The sequence below is a fragment of the Clinocottus analis genome, unplaced genomic scaffold (genome assembly GCF_023055335.1).
Source record: "Clinocottus analis isolate CAN_PGR_092001 unplaced genomic scaffold, fCliAna1.0.p SCAF_9, whole genome shotgun sequence".
In the NCBI taxonomy this organism is placed as follows: domain Eukaryota; kingdom Metazoa; phylum Chordata; class Actinopteri; order Perciformes; family Cottidae; genus Clinocottus; species Clinocottus analis.
Genome location: NW_027176251.1, coordinates 18642633 through 18656673, shown reverse-complemented (window position 1 = coordinate 18656673; position 14041 = coordinate 18642633). Strand labels below are relative to the sequence as shown.

General features: G+C 43.6%; 2 protein-coding genes across 3 annotated transcripts in view; both read left to right on the top strand.

Annotated features, from left to right (window-relative positions):
- The first annotated feature begins 323 nt into the window (after positions 1 to 323).
- rrp15 (ribosomal RNA processing 15 homolog) lies at positions 324 to 3397 on the top strand. 2 transcript variants are annotated; one of them, XM_068570407.1, is made up of 5 exons: positions 324 to 387; positions 1251 to 1570; positions 2228 to 2325; positions 2409 to 2598; positions 2997 to 3397. In XM_068570407.1, the coding sequence occupies exons 1-5, from the start codon at positions 348 to 350 to the stop codon at positions 3123 to 3125; spliced, it is 777 nt and encodes a 258-aa protein (XP_068426508.1). In that variant the 5' UTR covers positions 324 to 347; the 3' UTR covers positions 3126 to 3397. The 2 variants fall into 2 exon arrangements, with proteins under 2 accessions (XP_068426508.1, XP_068426509.1); XM_068570408.1 differs by having other exon boundaries at positions 332 to 387; positions 1254 to 1570.
- Positions 3398 to 5295: 1898 nt separating this feature from the next.
- The window catches only part of tgfb2 (transforming growth factor, beta 2), a 51355-nt gene continuing 42609 nt past the window's right edge, over positions 5296 to 14041 (top strand). Inside the window, exon 1 of the mRNA XM_068570684.1 lies at positions 5296 to 6259. Coding sequence (XP_068426785.1) covers positions 5914 to 6259 — 346 coding nt within the window. The 5' untranslated portion in view covers positions 5296 to 5913. The remainder of the gene's footprint in view (positions 6260 to 14041) is intronic.

The following is a 14041-nucleotide window of genomic DNA, read 5'->3' as shown; positions in this document are numbered from 1 at the left end:
ATTTAAAAATGACCTCTCCTCTTATAAGGAAAGAGCCTGGAAAACGTTCAAATATGTGAGTAAAAAGTTCAAACAAATACCAACAATTTTGGTATTATTTTTTGTGTTACACCATGGCATGCCCTCACACACAGTCTCTCACGCTCAACCATTTACCAAATAACGTTCGTAAGTGCCACAGGATTCAGGGTTTTCACGATAACAATAATAACTCTGGTCCACACGCCAACATAGTAGGCGGCGGTAATACGTCTTAACGCTGGTTGCCACCCACCATAATACCAAAGAAGAAGTAGTGACGGAACCAATTGTAGTTGGACTCTGCGGAGACATTTTAGTGTAACTCCATGATGGCAGCTCTGATGAAAACACATGTGCAGCCTTCTGGTAAGTTTTTAATGCACTATTGTGATCGCTCTTAAACACAACAAAGGTGTTGGAAGCTTATTTGGAATGTTCCAGATATGTTTCCTCGCTAGATTAAGTTACTTTATTTGGTGGTAGACGTGAATGTGCTCCGTAGCTAGCTTAGCACTACTAGCCTTGTTCCTGTTAGTCAGCTCACGTTACCCTGCTTTACGGCAACCACAGCTGGATAAGTGCAGCATTGTAGGGTGAGAACTAACCAGGGCAGGTTAGTTAAGGTTAGTATGCTTTACTGGACAACGCGTCATCATTAATATCAACCGGGAGATCATTTCTGAACCAGACAAAATAAATATTTGTCAATATATTTTTTTTCCGTTTAACTTTCGGTATTTACTCAGTTAAAAGGTTGATGGATAGCTAGCTACTGTAGCCATCAGCAATTAACTGCTCTTTTTCCTTTCCTTTTCTGCTGCCTCTGTCACTCCTCCAAAAAATGTTGATCAAAGTTTCGTGTGGACACTGCTGTAAATGTTTCAATGTCATAGTGCTGCCCTGTGCAGCAGGATCGGAACCAACTGGCTTAAAAGCTGGATACAACGAAGCAACGTGGAACAGTATTTCTGATTGACTATTTTATGTTTTCTGTGTTTTTATTAAAGTGTCACTCTTCAAAAACAGCTTATCCACGTCAACCTTTAGACGTTGGGTTTCCTAATGAGATCAAATTCTGAAGCGTTTTGTGAGAACTGAATATTATACAAATTTGGGTTTCCAAGGTATTGTTTTTAACCCATTCCTGATCTCAACTGTGGTGGACCATGAGTAATGTAATTTCAGTAGGTTGCAGCAGCCGTAAACATTTATTTGTTTGTGTGCCTCAGAAGACGATGCACAGCCTCAGTCTGAGGACAACTATGACCAGAGGGATTCTGATGGAGGGAGCAATGATGAAAGCTCAGACGATGGAGCGAGTGACGAGGAAGCGAGTGATGGAGACACTGACGGAGATGGTGAAGGCGAGAGTAATGAGGAGGCTAAGGAGGGAGATGACAGTAACCCTAATGCTGGATGGGCTGAGGCCATGGCCAAGATCCTGGGAAAGAAGACCCCCGAGAGCAGAAACAGCATCCTAGTGAAGAGCAAAGAGCTGGACAAGATGAAGGAGAAAGAGAGAATGGAACAGCTGGAGAGAAAGAAACAGGTAATGCCCGTAACGACATTTGCATAACCACAAACCGAATGCAAGTGCAAATTAGGTGCTTCCTTTGCAGGACAGAATGTTCCTGAAACTCCGATCAAACAGTCAGCGCTAGTCAGCAAAAAAAATCTATATTCTGTATAGCCTATTTCTAAAATGTATTCAGAAATACATTTCAGTGAGGCCGTCGGGCCATTAGCTGTAAAAGGAGAACGTTAGTTTCCCAGCTGACCATGTAAAAAGAATTGTCTATATATTAGTGCTGGGAAAGTTAATGCTTTAAAAATGCATCAATCCTTTAACGGCGTTAATTATTTGACCATGCGTTAACTGCTTTTTTTTTTTTTTGCATTTGGAGGGTCTTATCACTGCCACACAAACCATGTATGTATGTTAACTTGCCATTGCTCCGAGAGTGCCTGTTATATTATTCTGATAACATTACTGTAAAATAAAAGAGTGCAATACACTAGTTTTTACTTTATTATTGAATTTGCGATTAGTTGCAGAAAAATCATGCAATTAAGTTACATTTTTTCAACTTTGCTCAGCCCTACTATTTACAAGCTGCATTCATGAACGCTGCAAAAATAGTTGCAGACTGGTGTGTTTTTATAGAATTCCAGTATGAAAAGTGTTTTCCATATCTGTGTCCATCAGATTGACAAGAAGCGAGCGTGGGAGATGATGGCTCGAGAGAAACCTGATGTAGTGAAGGACCGCGACACTGAAAAAAATCTGCAGAGAATTGCAACCAGGTGCCCACTTTTTTCTGTGAGGCGTTGTTTAACATTCTTAACAATAAGTGTAATTCCTGATCCCAGTGTGTGTTTCTGTTCAGAGGTGTGGTGCAGCTCTTCAACGCTGTGAGGAAGCACCAGAAAACCATCGATATCAAGGTGAAGGAAATTGGTGGCTCAGAGAGGAAGAAGGCCAAGTTGCTTTCGTCCGTCTCTAAGAAAGACTTCATCGATGTCCTCAGAAAGTCAGAGGGAGGCAGCGGAGCCAGCAGCAGGACAGAAGAAACTACTGTAAGTTCAATGACATCCTTTTCATAGGCTGGTGTCCCCATTCTCTACAGAAGGAATACAGCATCCATCCATCAGTGTTCTATGAGGGAAACTCAAATGATCTCAGGGCAGATATTGGGCCCGTTCACAGCTGCTGCAATGGATGAAGAGATAGATGTGTCACTGTGCTCTTTGGCCTACCATGCATGTTGTACACCGAACCAGTGAGAAAAAAAACAAATGCACACTACTGTTTTATTTTGCAGCATGGTCTTATACTTTTCATCACTCTATCTAGTAAGCTGTAATTTCCATGTGTCACCTCATAGTGTCACTGTTGTCTCATTAATGACATAAAGACATGAGCAGAGCTGAACCCTAAACAGTGTGTGTGTGTGTGTGTGTGTGTGAGAGAGCAGGTGGCTGCGGCAACAGAAGAGCGGCCCTCCTGGCGTGTCCTCTCGGATGACTTCATGATGGGAGCCACCATGAAAGACTGGGACAAAGACAGTGACGGAGAGGAGGATGACAAAGGCACTAAAAACTGAAGCGACTGTGTACTGCAGGCTGCGACGCCTTCAGGGACATTCTGGGGAACAAAAACCCTGACCTGCAAAGTACAGCTGAACCTTAGGAAGGGTGGAACTGCTTAAATATGGTAGCAAGCCCCGCCCCTTCGTTACTCTGTGAGAGAAACATGTGGAAACAGGATGACAGATGTTGGACCTGAGGGAACTTGGAGGAGCTTCTCCTTAATGCTATTGTAACATTGTAAACTCTGTAAATATGAATGTTTTGAATAAACAACCAATTGATGAAAGTCCATCAGTGCTCTTGAGTGTTTCTGTCCATGTGGCCCTTAGAGTTTAGTGTCAGGTGGGTCGTCTTCATAGTGTGACTGTAGGGTTTCCTATGGCCCTCACTAGTGGCAAAACCTGTAGACATCTTGGCATAAGGGGGGGATGCTGTGCGTTAGACCGTCTGCACATACTGGACAAATGTCTCATGTCCACACCGAGAAATGCTGCCTTTTATCCGGTCCCTGTTAAATGTATTAGCTCAGAGACACCAGCACAAAGTGTAGCTTCAAACTGTGACTCAAATGAAATATCAAAGTTAAACAGCAAGGTCAGCCTTCCATTTAATTGGATTGAAAAAGGACAGTGGCCATCAACCTTTGTAAATTAGTGTTGGCCAGCTGGCTCACTTTCGGCCGCTCTGTTCTCTAACGGGCCCAAGGCCCTGAGCTGGGTTCATGTTCTCCATGAGTGATCGGGAATATGACTTGATGGAGTGAAGAGGACTCATCACAGTGTGTGTGTGTGCGCTGACCAGCTCAACGTGCTGCAGCTCTGTACTATGTGTCACGATCAGACTGTGTGTTAGTAAAAACTATTTAAATCATTAATTTTCATGTAAAACGTGCAGAAGAACATTTACAATCCCATAAGAAGTGAGCAAACTTTACCTGCTGATGAAGACTGCACAGTCCAGTGGAATGCTCAGGAACAAGTAAGTGAAGGTTTTGTCTGTTACTGTTGTCAAAGTTGTGATCAAGTCAAACAAATGTCTGTTTGTATTCCTCAGGAGATGTAAATTTGTGTGGTAAAGACTCCTGGACGTGTTGTACGGATTAACGTCGTCAGGTCTGCCTGTCAAACACCACAACCAATCAGCATTCAATCTGACGTGTTAGATTCTGTACTGTGAGAAAGCTCAGTCTGAGTGAAGCTAGTGATTGACACGGAAGCATGTCATGCTTATACAGTCTATGGCGGTGATGTCATAAAGGCCATGTCATGCTTATACAGTAATGTGGTGATGTCACGGAGTCTACATCACACTTATACAGTCCATGGGGGTGATGACACAGAGGCTAAGTCATGCTAATACAGTATAATGGTGATGTCATGGAGGCTATGTCAATTTCATACAGTCTATAGTGGTGACGTCACAGAGGCTACATCATGCTTATACAGTCTATGGTGGCGATGGCACAGTCTATGGTGGTGATACAGGCTAAGGGGCTTCAAGGCCTTCTCTTCTGACACATTTTGCTTTGGTTCAGTAGTTTGACACTGATGCATCAGACTCCAAAGTTCAGACTGCACTGAAGCCCACAGCAGTTTGTCCTCATAGTCTCCTCTGCATCACTCTAACACGTGTATCTAGGTCATAATTTTACTGTCATGCTGTGTTCTTTGTCGTAATGGCAATAAAGTGAACTCACTAGCATAACTGCAGTGACAGTATACCTAAAGTGCACTATCCAAACAGAGCATGCATGTGATGAAACCATGGTCTGTATGCAGGCAGCATTACTGAACCACAGCAGCTCGATCTGTACACAACAAACACATGTGACATTCTGCAGTGCAGAGCTCAGCACGGTTTGAACACCAGTTGAAAAAAGGAACTCCTTTCCAATGAAACTAACTAATGACGCAGAGAGGAACTCGTGAGAGATCTCGCACAGACCGGCTTTAGGACCCTGCGTCGTAACGCAACAGAGGCCGTCGGGCCATTAGCCGCTGCAGCGCTGTCCCAATGGGCACAGTGAGCGCTCCTATTCATAACAAACCGCCTCGTAACGTGGCTTTGAAGGGTCCCCTTCTCCGACAGTGAAGACCACAGACCAGAGGGGGAGCACGTGGAACTTTCGTCCTGTATTAATCTCCTTTTAAAGCGGCCGCTGCTGTCCGCTTGGCACGAGCCGTCCCCCAACTAGATGGGTTGAGGGAGACGCGTAAAAGCGCAATGCATTCGCACCGAAGCCAAACTCCGAGCTGTTTGTGAGCTAATCCCGAAGGAAGACTAGCATCGTGAAATCACAACTTTGGATGGATTCGTGAATTCAGCGCGTCAGAAAAAAAAGTTTTTAAAAAAGTTCCCACGTCGCGTCTCCGCTGAACTTCGGGCCCGCCTTCGAGTTCGGGCGATTTTTGACCGAGTCCGTGACATGTGTGGAGAGTAAACGCGATGGAGGTGAGCTCGGTCCCGTTGTCTTCAGCTCCCCAGGTTCCATCCAGACCTCTCGCAGCCGCCTGATGGCCGCACGTCCGCTGCACCGACTCTCCCGGCGTTAAGTCACGGCTTCTCCTTCTGTCCACACAGTTGAATGGATTTTCAGGTACACTTTACTGAAACTGGGGAATTCGAACCATTCGCTTTTACACATAGCTGTTCGGGGCCACTTGGCTCGCGGTCATAAATGATTTTGGGCTCAGAAATGTGTCTGCCTGGCGGGGTTTAAATTACTTCGGTGAATATTTTCCTCGGTCGTTTTTTAAAATTTATTTGTTTTATTAATTGATTTGGTATTGGAAGCGGCAGAAGATGAACCTGTGTGTCGTCAGTCTTCTCCTTACTCTGGATCTAGCCGCCGTGGCGCTCAGTCTGTCCACGTGCAGCACGCTGGACATGGACCAGTTCAAGAAGAAGCGCATCGAGGCCATCCGAGGGCAGATTCTGAGCAAGCTGAAGCTCATCAATCCCCCGGAGGACTTCCCCGAGCCCGAGGAGGTGTCTCGGGACATCGTGGCCATTTACAACAGCACCCGCGACCTGCTGCAGGAGAAGGCGAACTCGCGCGCGGCGACGTGCGAGCGGCAGCGGAGCGAGGAAGAGTACTACGCCAAGGAGGTCCACAAGGTCGACATGCAGCCCTTCTACCCGGCAGAGAGTAAGCGTGTGTGCGTGCATGTGATCCCACTGATGTTACTTGAGTGAGAAGTTCAAACACCTTCCGTCGCGGTGACGTCTTTGCAATTGTTTTGGAACATTCTTGTGGATGAGCACGGGGACACCAGCCGTGTCCTCCTCTAACTCTCTGACGTCACTGCTGGTGACTGCTTCAATAGAATGTGTGCAATACAGATAGCTGAGGACCTAGGAGGTTAGGGTGTAGCGTGGGAGTGAACCCCAACCACACATTCATTTCTATCTGTGCCCTACTAGTTCACGTGTGTTGTTAGTTACTGTCTGCCTCCACCCCACTCACTGGATCTACTTTCTACTAACATTAAAATCCCTGTGAAGGTGTCTGTAGATCACCCAGAGTATTGGTTCTGAAAATACTTCTGTGTCTCTAAATGTAGTTCTGGTGCTGGTGTCCTGACTAGCAACGAGTTTTGGGAGCTGTTTGACACCTAAGACTCAATGAAGAATGGTTCCCTTGTGTCATCATGGGAGTCATGTTGTAGCTATTCAGGATTCACTCATTCAGTGTAACTCCAGGCCTTCTCTGTTTAAATCTTCTTGCTTGAAATCTTCCTGAATCTGAATGCTCAGTGTTTGGTGTTACTCATCTTTGTTCTTGTGCAAAGATTTCTATGTGTAAAATTGGTGGAGCCCCCTTTATGTATTGACATGAGCATATGGAGGAGCTATCATGCCCAGCTAACTGATTTCCGACACTCTCACCGACTGAACTAAAATGCACGCAGACGCCTCAAAAGATGAAATGGAAATAATGGACAGGCAGTGAATCGATCTGATAAAATCAGTAGTTTCATTTCTGAATAATAGTCAACTAGAGACTGCATGTCAGAAGTGGACGTAGTTGTTGTGACGTCATCCATTGGTTTGTTGACCTCAGTTTTGAAGTCTTGAGTTCAGTATTTTGGCCTTAGCCATCTTGGATTTTGGCAATCAGTAATTGGAAGTGAATATTTGGACTGAGTAGGAGTGACTTCTTTACCTCTGGTAAAGACGTGCTGATCACAAGGTAGCCCCGCCCTAAAGTATACTCTGCTTTATGGTGTATTTGACTCTAAATGGACCATAATTTACTAAATGAACATCATGCTGTGTTAAAGAAGACTTGAAACTAGAGATTGAGATCATACACTTATGTTTTGTTTACTGATGGAATAAATTAAGTTAGAAGTATCATTGAAGAAGTCGTTCTCTCATATACTTCTATACAACCAAAGGAGTCACTCCCCATGCACATTAGAAAGAATCCAGGTTTAAGACACCTCACTTTTCAAAACTAGACCTTGCCTCCTGGAGACAAACATGCAGTTTGCAAAGGAAGCCAAGTTTGAGTTATAACACTTCAAGTAGAAGGTGTGGGTTCTCTTCTCTGCTGTTCTGTAGCTGACCCTGACATTTGACCTCCCATGTGGAGAAGTTGAATTTCTTCTTTAGCGGATCAAAGAGACATCAGATGACAGGCATGTCTGTAGAAACAAAATAATCATATTACATGCAACTGCATAGCTATTAACCCAATATGGCTTTCCCATTTCCATCAGAAATGTGAGCACATGAGCTGAAGCAAAAATAAATTAGCAGGACATTTTGTATGCCCTGAGGTGTATTTTGCATTAAATGTTATCCTTGGCCCTGCCTCTTGTGTAAATACCTTGAATATGAATAGATGTGGACTGATGCCAAGTGCAGTCAGCAAAGCATTTACAGGGTATAAATAATACTGAGTCAACACGCAGGGAGGAAAGATTCCCATTCATGTGAACTGGTGACACTGGCCAGGTCTTCACATCTGGAGGCCGATGCTGACAGGAGGGAGATCAAGCAGTGAGCCACTCAGCTGATAGGCTCTATTTATTTAGTATCAGCCTTCTCTGGTTGGATGCCAGGAAATCCTCAGAGGCAGCTATGTGGGGCACATGGGCCTGAAAGCCTCACAGACAGGCTGGGCAGCGGAATGAGGAAGTCGAGGGCTGAGGGGGTGGGAGACATTGTTGCCAGGTTTACAGTGGTTTATTTAAACCCTGTTAGCTATAGGCCTTTTTGTGTATACTCTGCCTGCCACTCAATACATGGAAAGTTCAAGCAGGAGAGTAGCTAATTTGGTGGCTAATGACCTTTTAGGACTTTTGGGATATTGATAACAGAAACTGGTGGTGTGGATATTGAAAAATATGGGTATTTACAGGGAGGGTCTAATGATGAATGGTTTAATTTGCATTATGGGAAATGTAGGAACCTGAATTTTTGAGGCTTAACCCACGCTAAGTCTGACTGCAAGTTCTTTTAATCAAACGCTTATAAATCCACAACTTTACATCATGAGACACATCACTCCGCAAAAGTTCACGGATAATGTTATAAGACCAGATGGAACTTTATCAATCTTAAAGGAAATTCTTGTGCCATATCAAAAAATACAATTGAGTAATACTTACACATACTTACAAACAATAGAGTCATACATGTAACACTGCGGGCCGTCAGGGCCTTCTAAGCCTTCTCCGGTGGCATAAACAGAATCGCAAAGTTATCGCTATTTTATAATTTTTTTTTTTTTTGTCGATCCAATCACATTTCACTTCTCTTTATGTATGTGAGATTTACCTGGTTAAAATACATAAAACAGCCTTCTTGAGAGCCTGGACGTGTGATTGGTCACAGGGCCTGCGTGACCTTTAACATGTACTGTGATTAGTCAGTGAAGCTAGCGTCTCACCTAGAATCTAGAATCTCAGGACTTACTGATGACCCCTTTTGCACAGAGGATTATGTGCATATCGTGAGTGACATGCCGATTATGTTATTGTTTTTTACATATGAAGTTGTATTTAATCATAAACAAGCCACAGCGCTGTTGTTGCTGATTGACACTGGGGCTGCTGGTGCTTCTCCTCGTGGCTTCTCCCTTCGCCAAGATGCACCGCTGCTGCCGGTGCAGCTGTGCTGCAATGTCTTGTCTGTGCACTATGCAGGTTGTCAGTGCCGTGGTTTTGTTAGATAGATTTGGACAATGTGCACTGTTGTTGACCCGACAGGGTTGTGCTCTCCCCTTGCTGTGCTGGCCCTTGTCGGGTGCATTTCCTCCACTGTGGTGCACAGCGACCGGCTCAAGGTCAGCTTGGAAAGGCTCGGGCCGAAGGTGGCACGCCGGTTCCGGCCACATGCTTTAGACCGCCCGTGCCCGGACCTCGCCGCTTCCCGGGACCATGGATTATGTGCTTGCGGTGCCTTCTCTCATCTTCGGGGATCGACTGTCCTCAGAATGTTGCTCGGCGGGGGTGGTTCGCTCAGGTGGTTGAAGTAGCTCACGGTGTCTTTTTTTTTTTCTTCTCGTCATTTGGAGGGGCTCCGCGGGTCGGTCCCCACGCCCTGTATGCTTGTGGTGGTTCTGTGTGTCAGAGTGGGTGGTGGACTGTATGAACACACCGTGTATTGAGTGGGTCAGTCTGTGACAGTAACTCCAGATAACACCACACTTTTTTTCCCCAGTTCACCAGTGATGTGGACTACACGGCACTCACAGAAGTCCGAGGTCGGTAACGCACGGCGCCACTGACATATAAACAACAGAGTAATAAATACAAACATTTTGATTCGATTTGAAGGCACAACCACAATTCACTGAAACCTGCCAGTTGAGAAAGCAAAGAAGTTAAGCCTTTTTTAGTCTTAATACACATTTTCTCATCTCAATCTCTGCATATGAATAAGTGTATTTCCAACATTTGGAACCAGTCCTATTAATGTGTTTTCTCCCCACATCTTGTTTTTGTTGAATCAGTGAGCTTCACTATCATCTTTTCACTTTTGCTGTTTTTTCTTATGGTGGTTGCTCAAAATAAAATAATGCTGTTACCACAAAGTTTGAACAGTAGTCTTACTGTAGTTTCAGATATTTACACTTGAAACTTTTCAATTTCACTTTAAAATGTGGTGCTTTGTAAGAACTCCTAGACAGAAAGCAGGTATGCTAGTGTTTACTAGAGCATTACTCTAACTGCGCCTTATATATGTATGAATGTATGTAAAGACATAGCGCTGAGCCTCAGCTGTAAAGACTCTAATAGCGTGTGCTGGTGACACAGTACCTCCCTGTTTGAGTGGACAGGATGCCGAGTGCCTTCCAGCTCCCTGTATGTCTCTGGAGTGCTATAGAGTTCCCGTTCCTCCACAGCAGACCCCCCACTGCTGCATCTGCTCGGACTGGATGTCTACACAAGTGACTACTTTCCTATTTATATTTACATTTCCAAAGGATGGAAGGATTTCACTGTGTGTATTTTTGTATAATAGAAAAGACAACAACCATGTTAGTGTCATGTACCGAGGAGTCTGACTGAGACAGCGGAGGTTTTGTGTTTGTGTCCATTCCAAAGTTGATAACTACTGGTATCTGCAATATATGTGGGGATTATTGAATAATTCAATTGGGGCGACTATGGATCAGTGGTAGAGCAAGGTTGTCCTTCAATCAGACATCAGAGCATCGGTGGCTTAATCCCTGCCTTCTCTAGTCTATGTTGATGTCCCCTCGCGAAATGAGTGACAGTCACGCTTAATGCGTGACACTTGAGAGCCCTGCAATTCTGATCAAAACATAAACTAGTAATTATTAAATCACTTAAAGAATTTAACCGATTAAAAATGTATTAACCGACAATGTATGTTTTGTATACTATTTTCTCCGGAGCTCATATATATTTACCTTAATACTACAAGAGGGCGCCCCATTTGACATTGTTTTTTTTCACGTCAGTTAACTGTACTGATCATACAGAAATGTTTTAAAATGTTAAACACAAACGTACGACAGTGTCAGCTACAGCTGACAACCCGACTTAGAGACGACCGGACCCGGCGTGACGGGGGCTCATACCGTCCCGGGCCCAGCGCAACGGGGGCTGTTACTGTCCCTGGACCACACGCAGACCGGCCCCCTTACCGGCCTCACACTGCCCCTTTTCTTTTCCTCCACAGAGTTTAGAAATTCAAATATGCTTAAATTAAGCGGGAAAGCAAGAAAACAATAACACAAGAACACAATTATAAATGTATTTGTAATAAACAATAAAACTAAAATACGCTATAGCTAATCTCCGTGCATAATATTGCAAACAAGTGCAGTGGACGACTTTTGATGAAATTTACTGTTCTCACCGCTTCATCCAAAACCGCCTTTAATTCCACAGGCATTGTCTTTGTTGCCAGTGTAAGCTATGGTATTATGTTTCCGGGGCTTTTATTTTGAACGAGGAAAACAGAAGAAGAAGTGCGGAGAAATGTTGGTGGTGAAAAAGGGAAGACGTTAATAAAGAAGTTGCTGGCTTGTCTGACGAACGATCGTGTTATTATTACCACCCGGTATAGGCCCAAAAAGAACCCTTGGTTACACCAGTAAAAGAACAACACGTAATTTAAATCATACGTATTTTTAAATTAATATAAAACTTTTCAAAATTGAAAATGAAAAATGTTTTTTTTATTTACAGTATAAATGACCCCTCGCGGCCCACCTGCAGTACCTTCGCGGCCCACCAGTGGGATCGCTGGTCTCAGTCATATGGATAACTGCTGAAAAAATCTTTTTATTTTAATTCCGTGGCGTCCGTCCAGTCTATTCTCGCCACGAGTGCCAGAAACGGTTTATTGTCAAGTTTGCACATGCAGGAAATTTGGAATGGGTGTATAATAATAAAGATAGTGCAGTCAATTTAAATTCAAATATAAAAATGTACAATAGAATATGAACACTTAAAAATATTTTTAAAGCATACAGTGGAGGGATGTGTGAATACCTGTCAAGAGGATCTGAGAGTAAACGTGGGCCCGGAGCCTTGTTGATGAGGCTGACATTTTTGGTTCTAATAGGCCGCAGCCTCCTGACAAAGGCAAGTGACCCAAAAAGTTTGTGTCTGGTGCTGATCGTCTGAGATTTAGAGACATGTTTCCCCAACTTCACAACTTCAACTTCAAGTGATGACATTCTGGACCGAAGTGGATGTAAACTGGATTTTGACCAATTGACGGAGGTATACAACCACCATGCCCGAATTCAAGTTTAATCTCTTGGTATCAATAAAGCATACCTAACCCTAATACCTAAAGAATACCTAACCCCCTTCTTGTTTGTCAGCTCCTTTCCTGTATTGCTCTTCAAGGCAGAATAAATACCTGTCTTCCTTTCTGTCACACTGAAATGCACAAACAGTCTTTGCAAAGCTGCTCATGTGTTTCTTTCCAGCTACCTGTTGCATGATGGAATGTCCTCAACCGGTTGCCGCTGCTGTGTTCAGCCGTCGATCAAGTGAAGAGGGCCTAAACACATTGGGAGCAAACATCTCTCACATACTGTTTGTTCACTAACCTTCCAGATATCATTAGCTGCATATTGACAGGAAAATATGATTGAATACTTTTCATTGTTTTTAACCTGAAGTCTTTGGTTTGTGCAGCGTGTGTTGGGAGGCATGTTTTGCTCAAAGTGTTTCATACTATGGCAGAGCTGAGTCCTGTTGTTCCTGTGGAGTGCAAAGATCAGGAGTGTAACAGTGTGAAACGTCCTGATGAAGGCAGACAGGCTGCTCAGCATGGCTGAACACACTCCCACTGTTCCCCCGAGAAAACCTGCTTTTTCTCAGCCAATGTTTTTCTGTAATGATAGCTGGCATCTGATTTACGCTGCTGTTTCTTTGGAAGTGCCCCGGATACACACGCGCATACACACAAGCGTACCTCCCAGCATCATGTCCTGCATCAGACGGTGACACAGAGTGCCTATGGCCGTAAAAATCCTGTTTTAAACAGCATTTAAAGAAAGTCACAGGGAGTAAACATGGTGAGCCAAAGATTTATTGCTTATTTACAAACCACATGTTGCTCTCTGCTTTTATTTAGTGAGCTGAATTCAAAGGCAGTAATTAGCTCCACATCAGGTAACAATTCACCACACAAGACACTTTGAACCTGCTTTTTACAGCGTTTGTGTTGGCAAAAAAAAAGAGTAAAAGGGGTTTCTAACACTTCAGTTTGAACCAAAGATGAACTGTGAATATCACAAACTAAAGTCAATGAGGGGATCTGAAACAATAGATTTACTTGAGCATTGAAAAGAGCTGATCATCTGGAAGCAGAGTGAGCTGTTGTCTTTCAGGTACCAGCAGTATGGAGAGACATTCCTGTGGTGTGTAAATTGCCGAGGGGTGCAGGACAGAAAGTGTTGTTTGGCACAAGTTTCAGATCTGCCTCTAATCAGGCCTTTAAAGAGTGCAGGAAGGATGTGTCACTTTTGTAATAGGAAGCAGAACGACTGAAAGGAGTGGTTCCGTTCATGTGGAGAGAGAGTTTATGGCAGTGCCTGAAAGTCTGTACTGCATTGGCAATCAGAGTATTTGATCTAAATATCTTCATATTAGGGCTGGGCAAAGTTGAAAAAAATTAACTGAATAATCGCATGATTTGTCTGCGATTAATCGTGAATAATCGTATTATGCGCCAAATTCAATAATGAAGTAAAAAATAGTGTTTTGCGCACTTTTATTTTAAAGTAATGTCATCAGAACAATGTAACAGGCACTCTGGAGCAACAGCAAATTAACTTACATACATATATACTATATGAATCTGTTTTTTCTTTTTTTCTGAACAGGTATCAGAAGATTTTTTGTTTTTTATCATGGAACAACATAAACAGTGTGTTTAGTAGTAAGGGTCCCAAGCCAGTCCTTCTATTGTTCATGTTTAGTGTCTT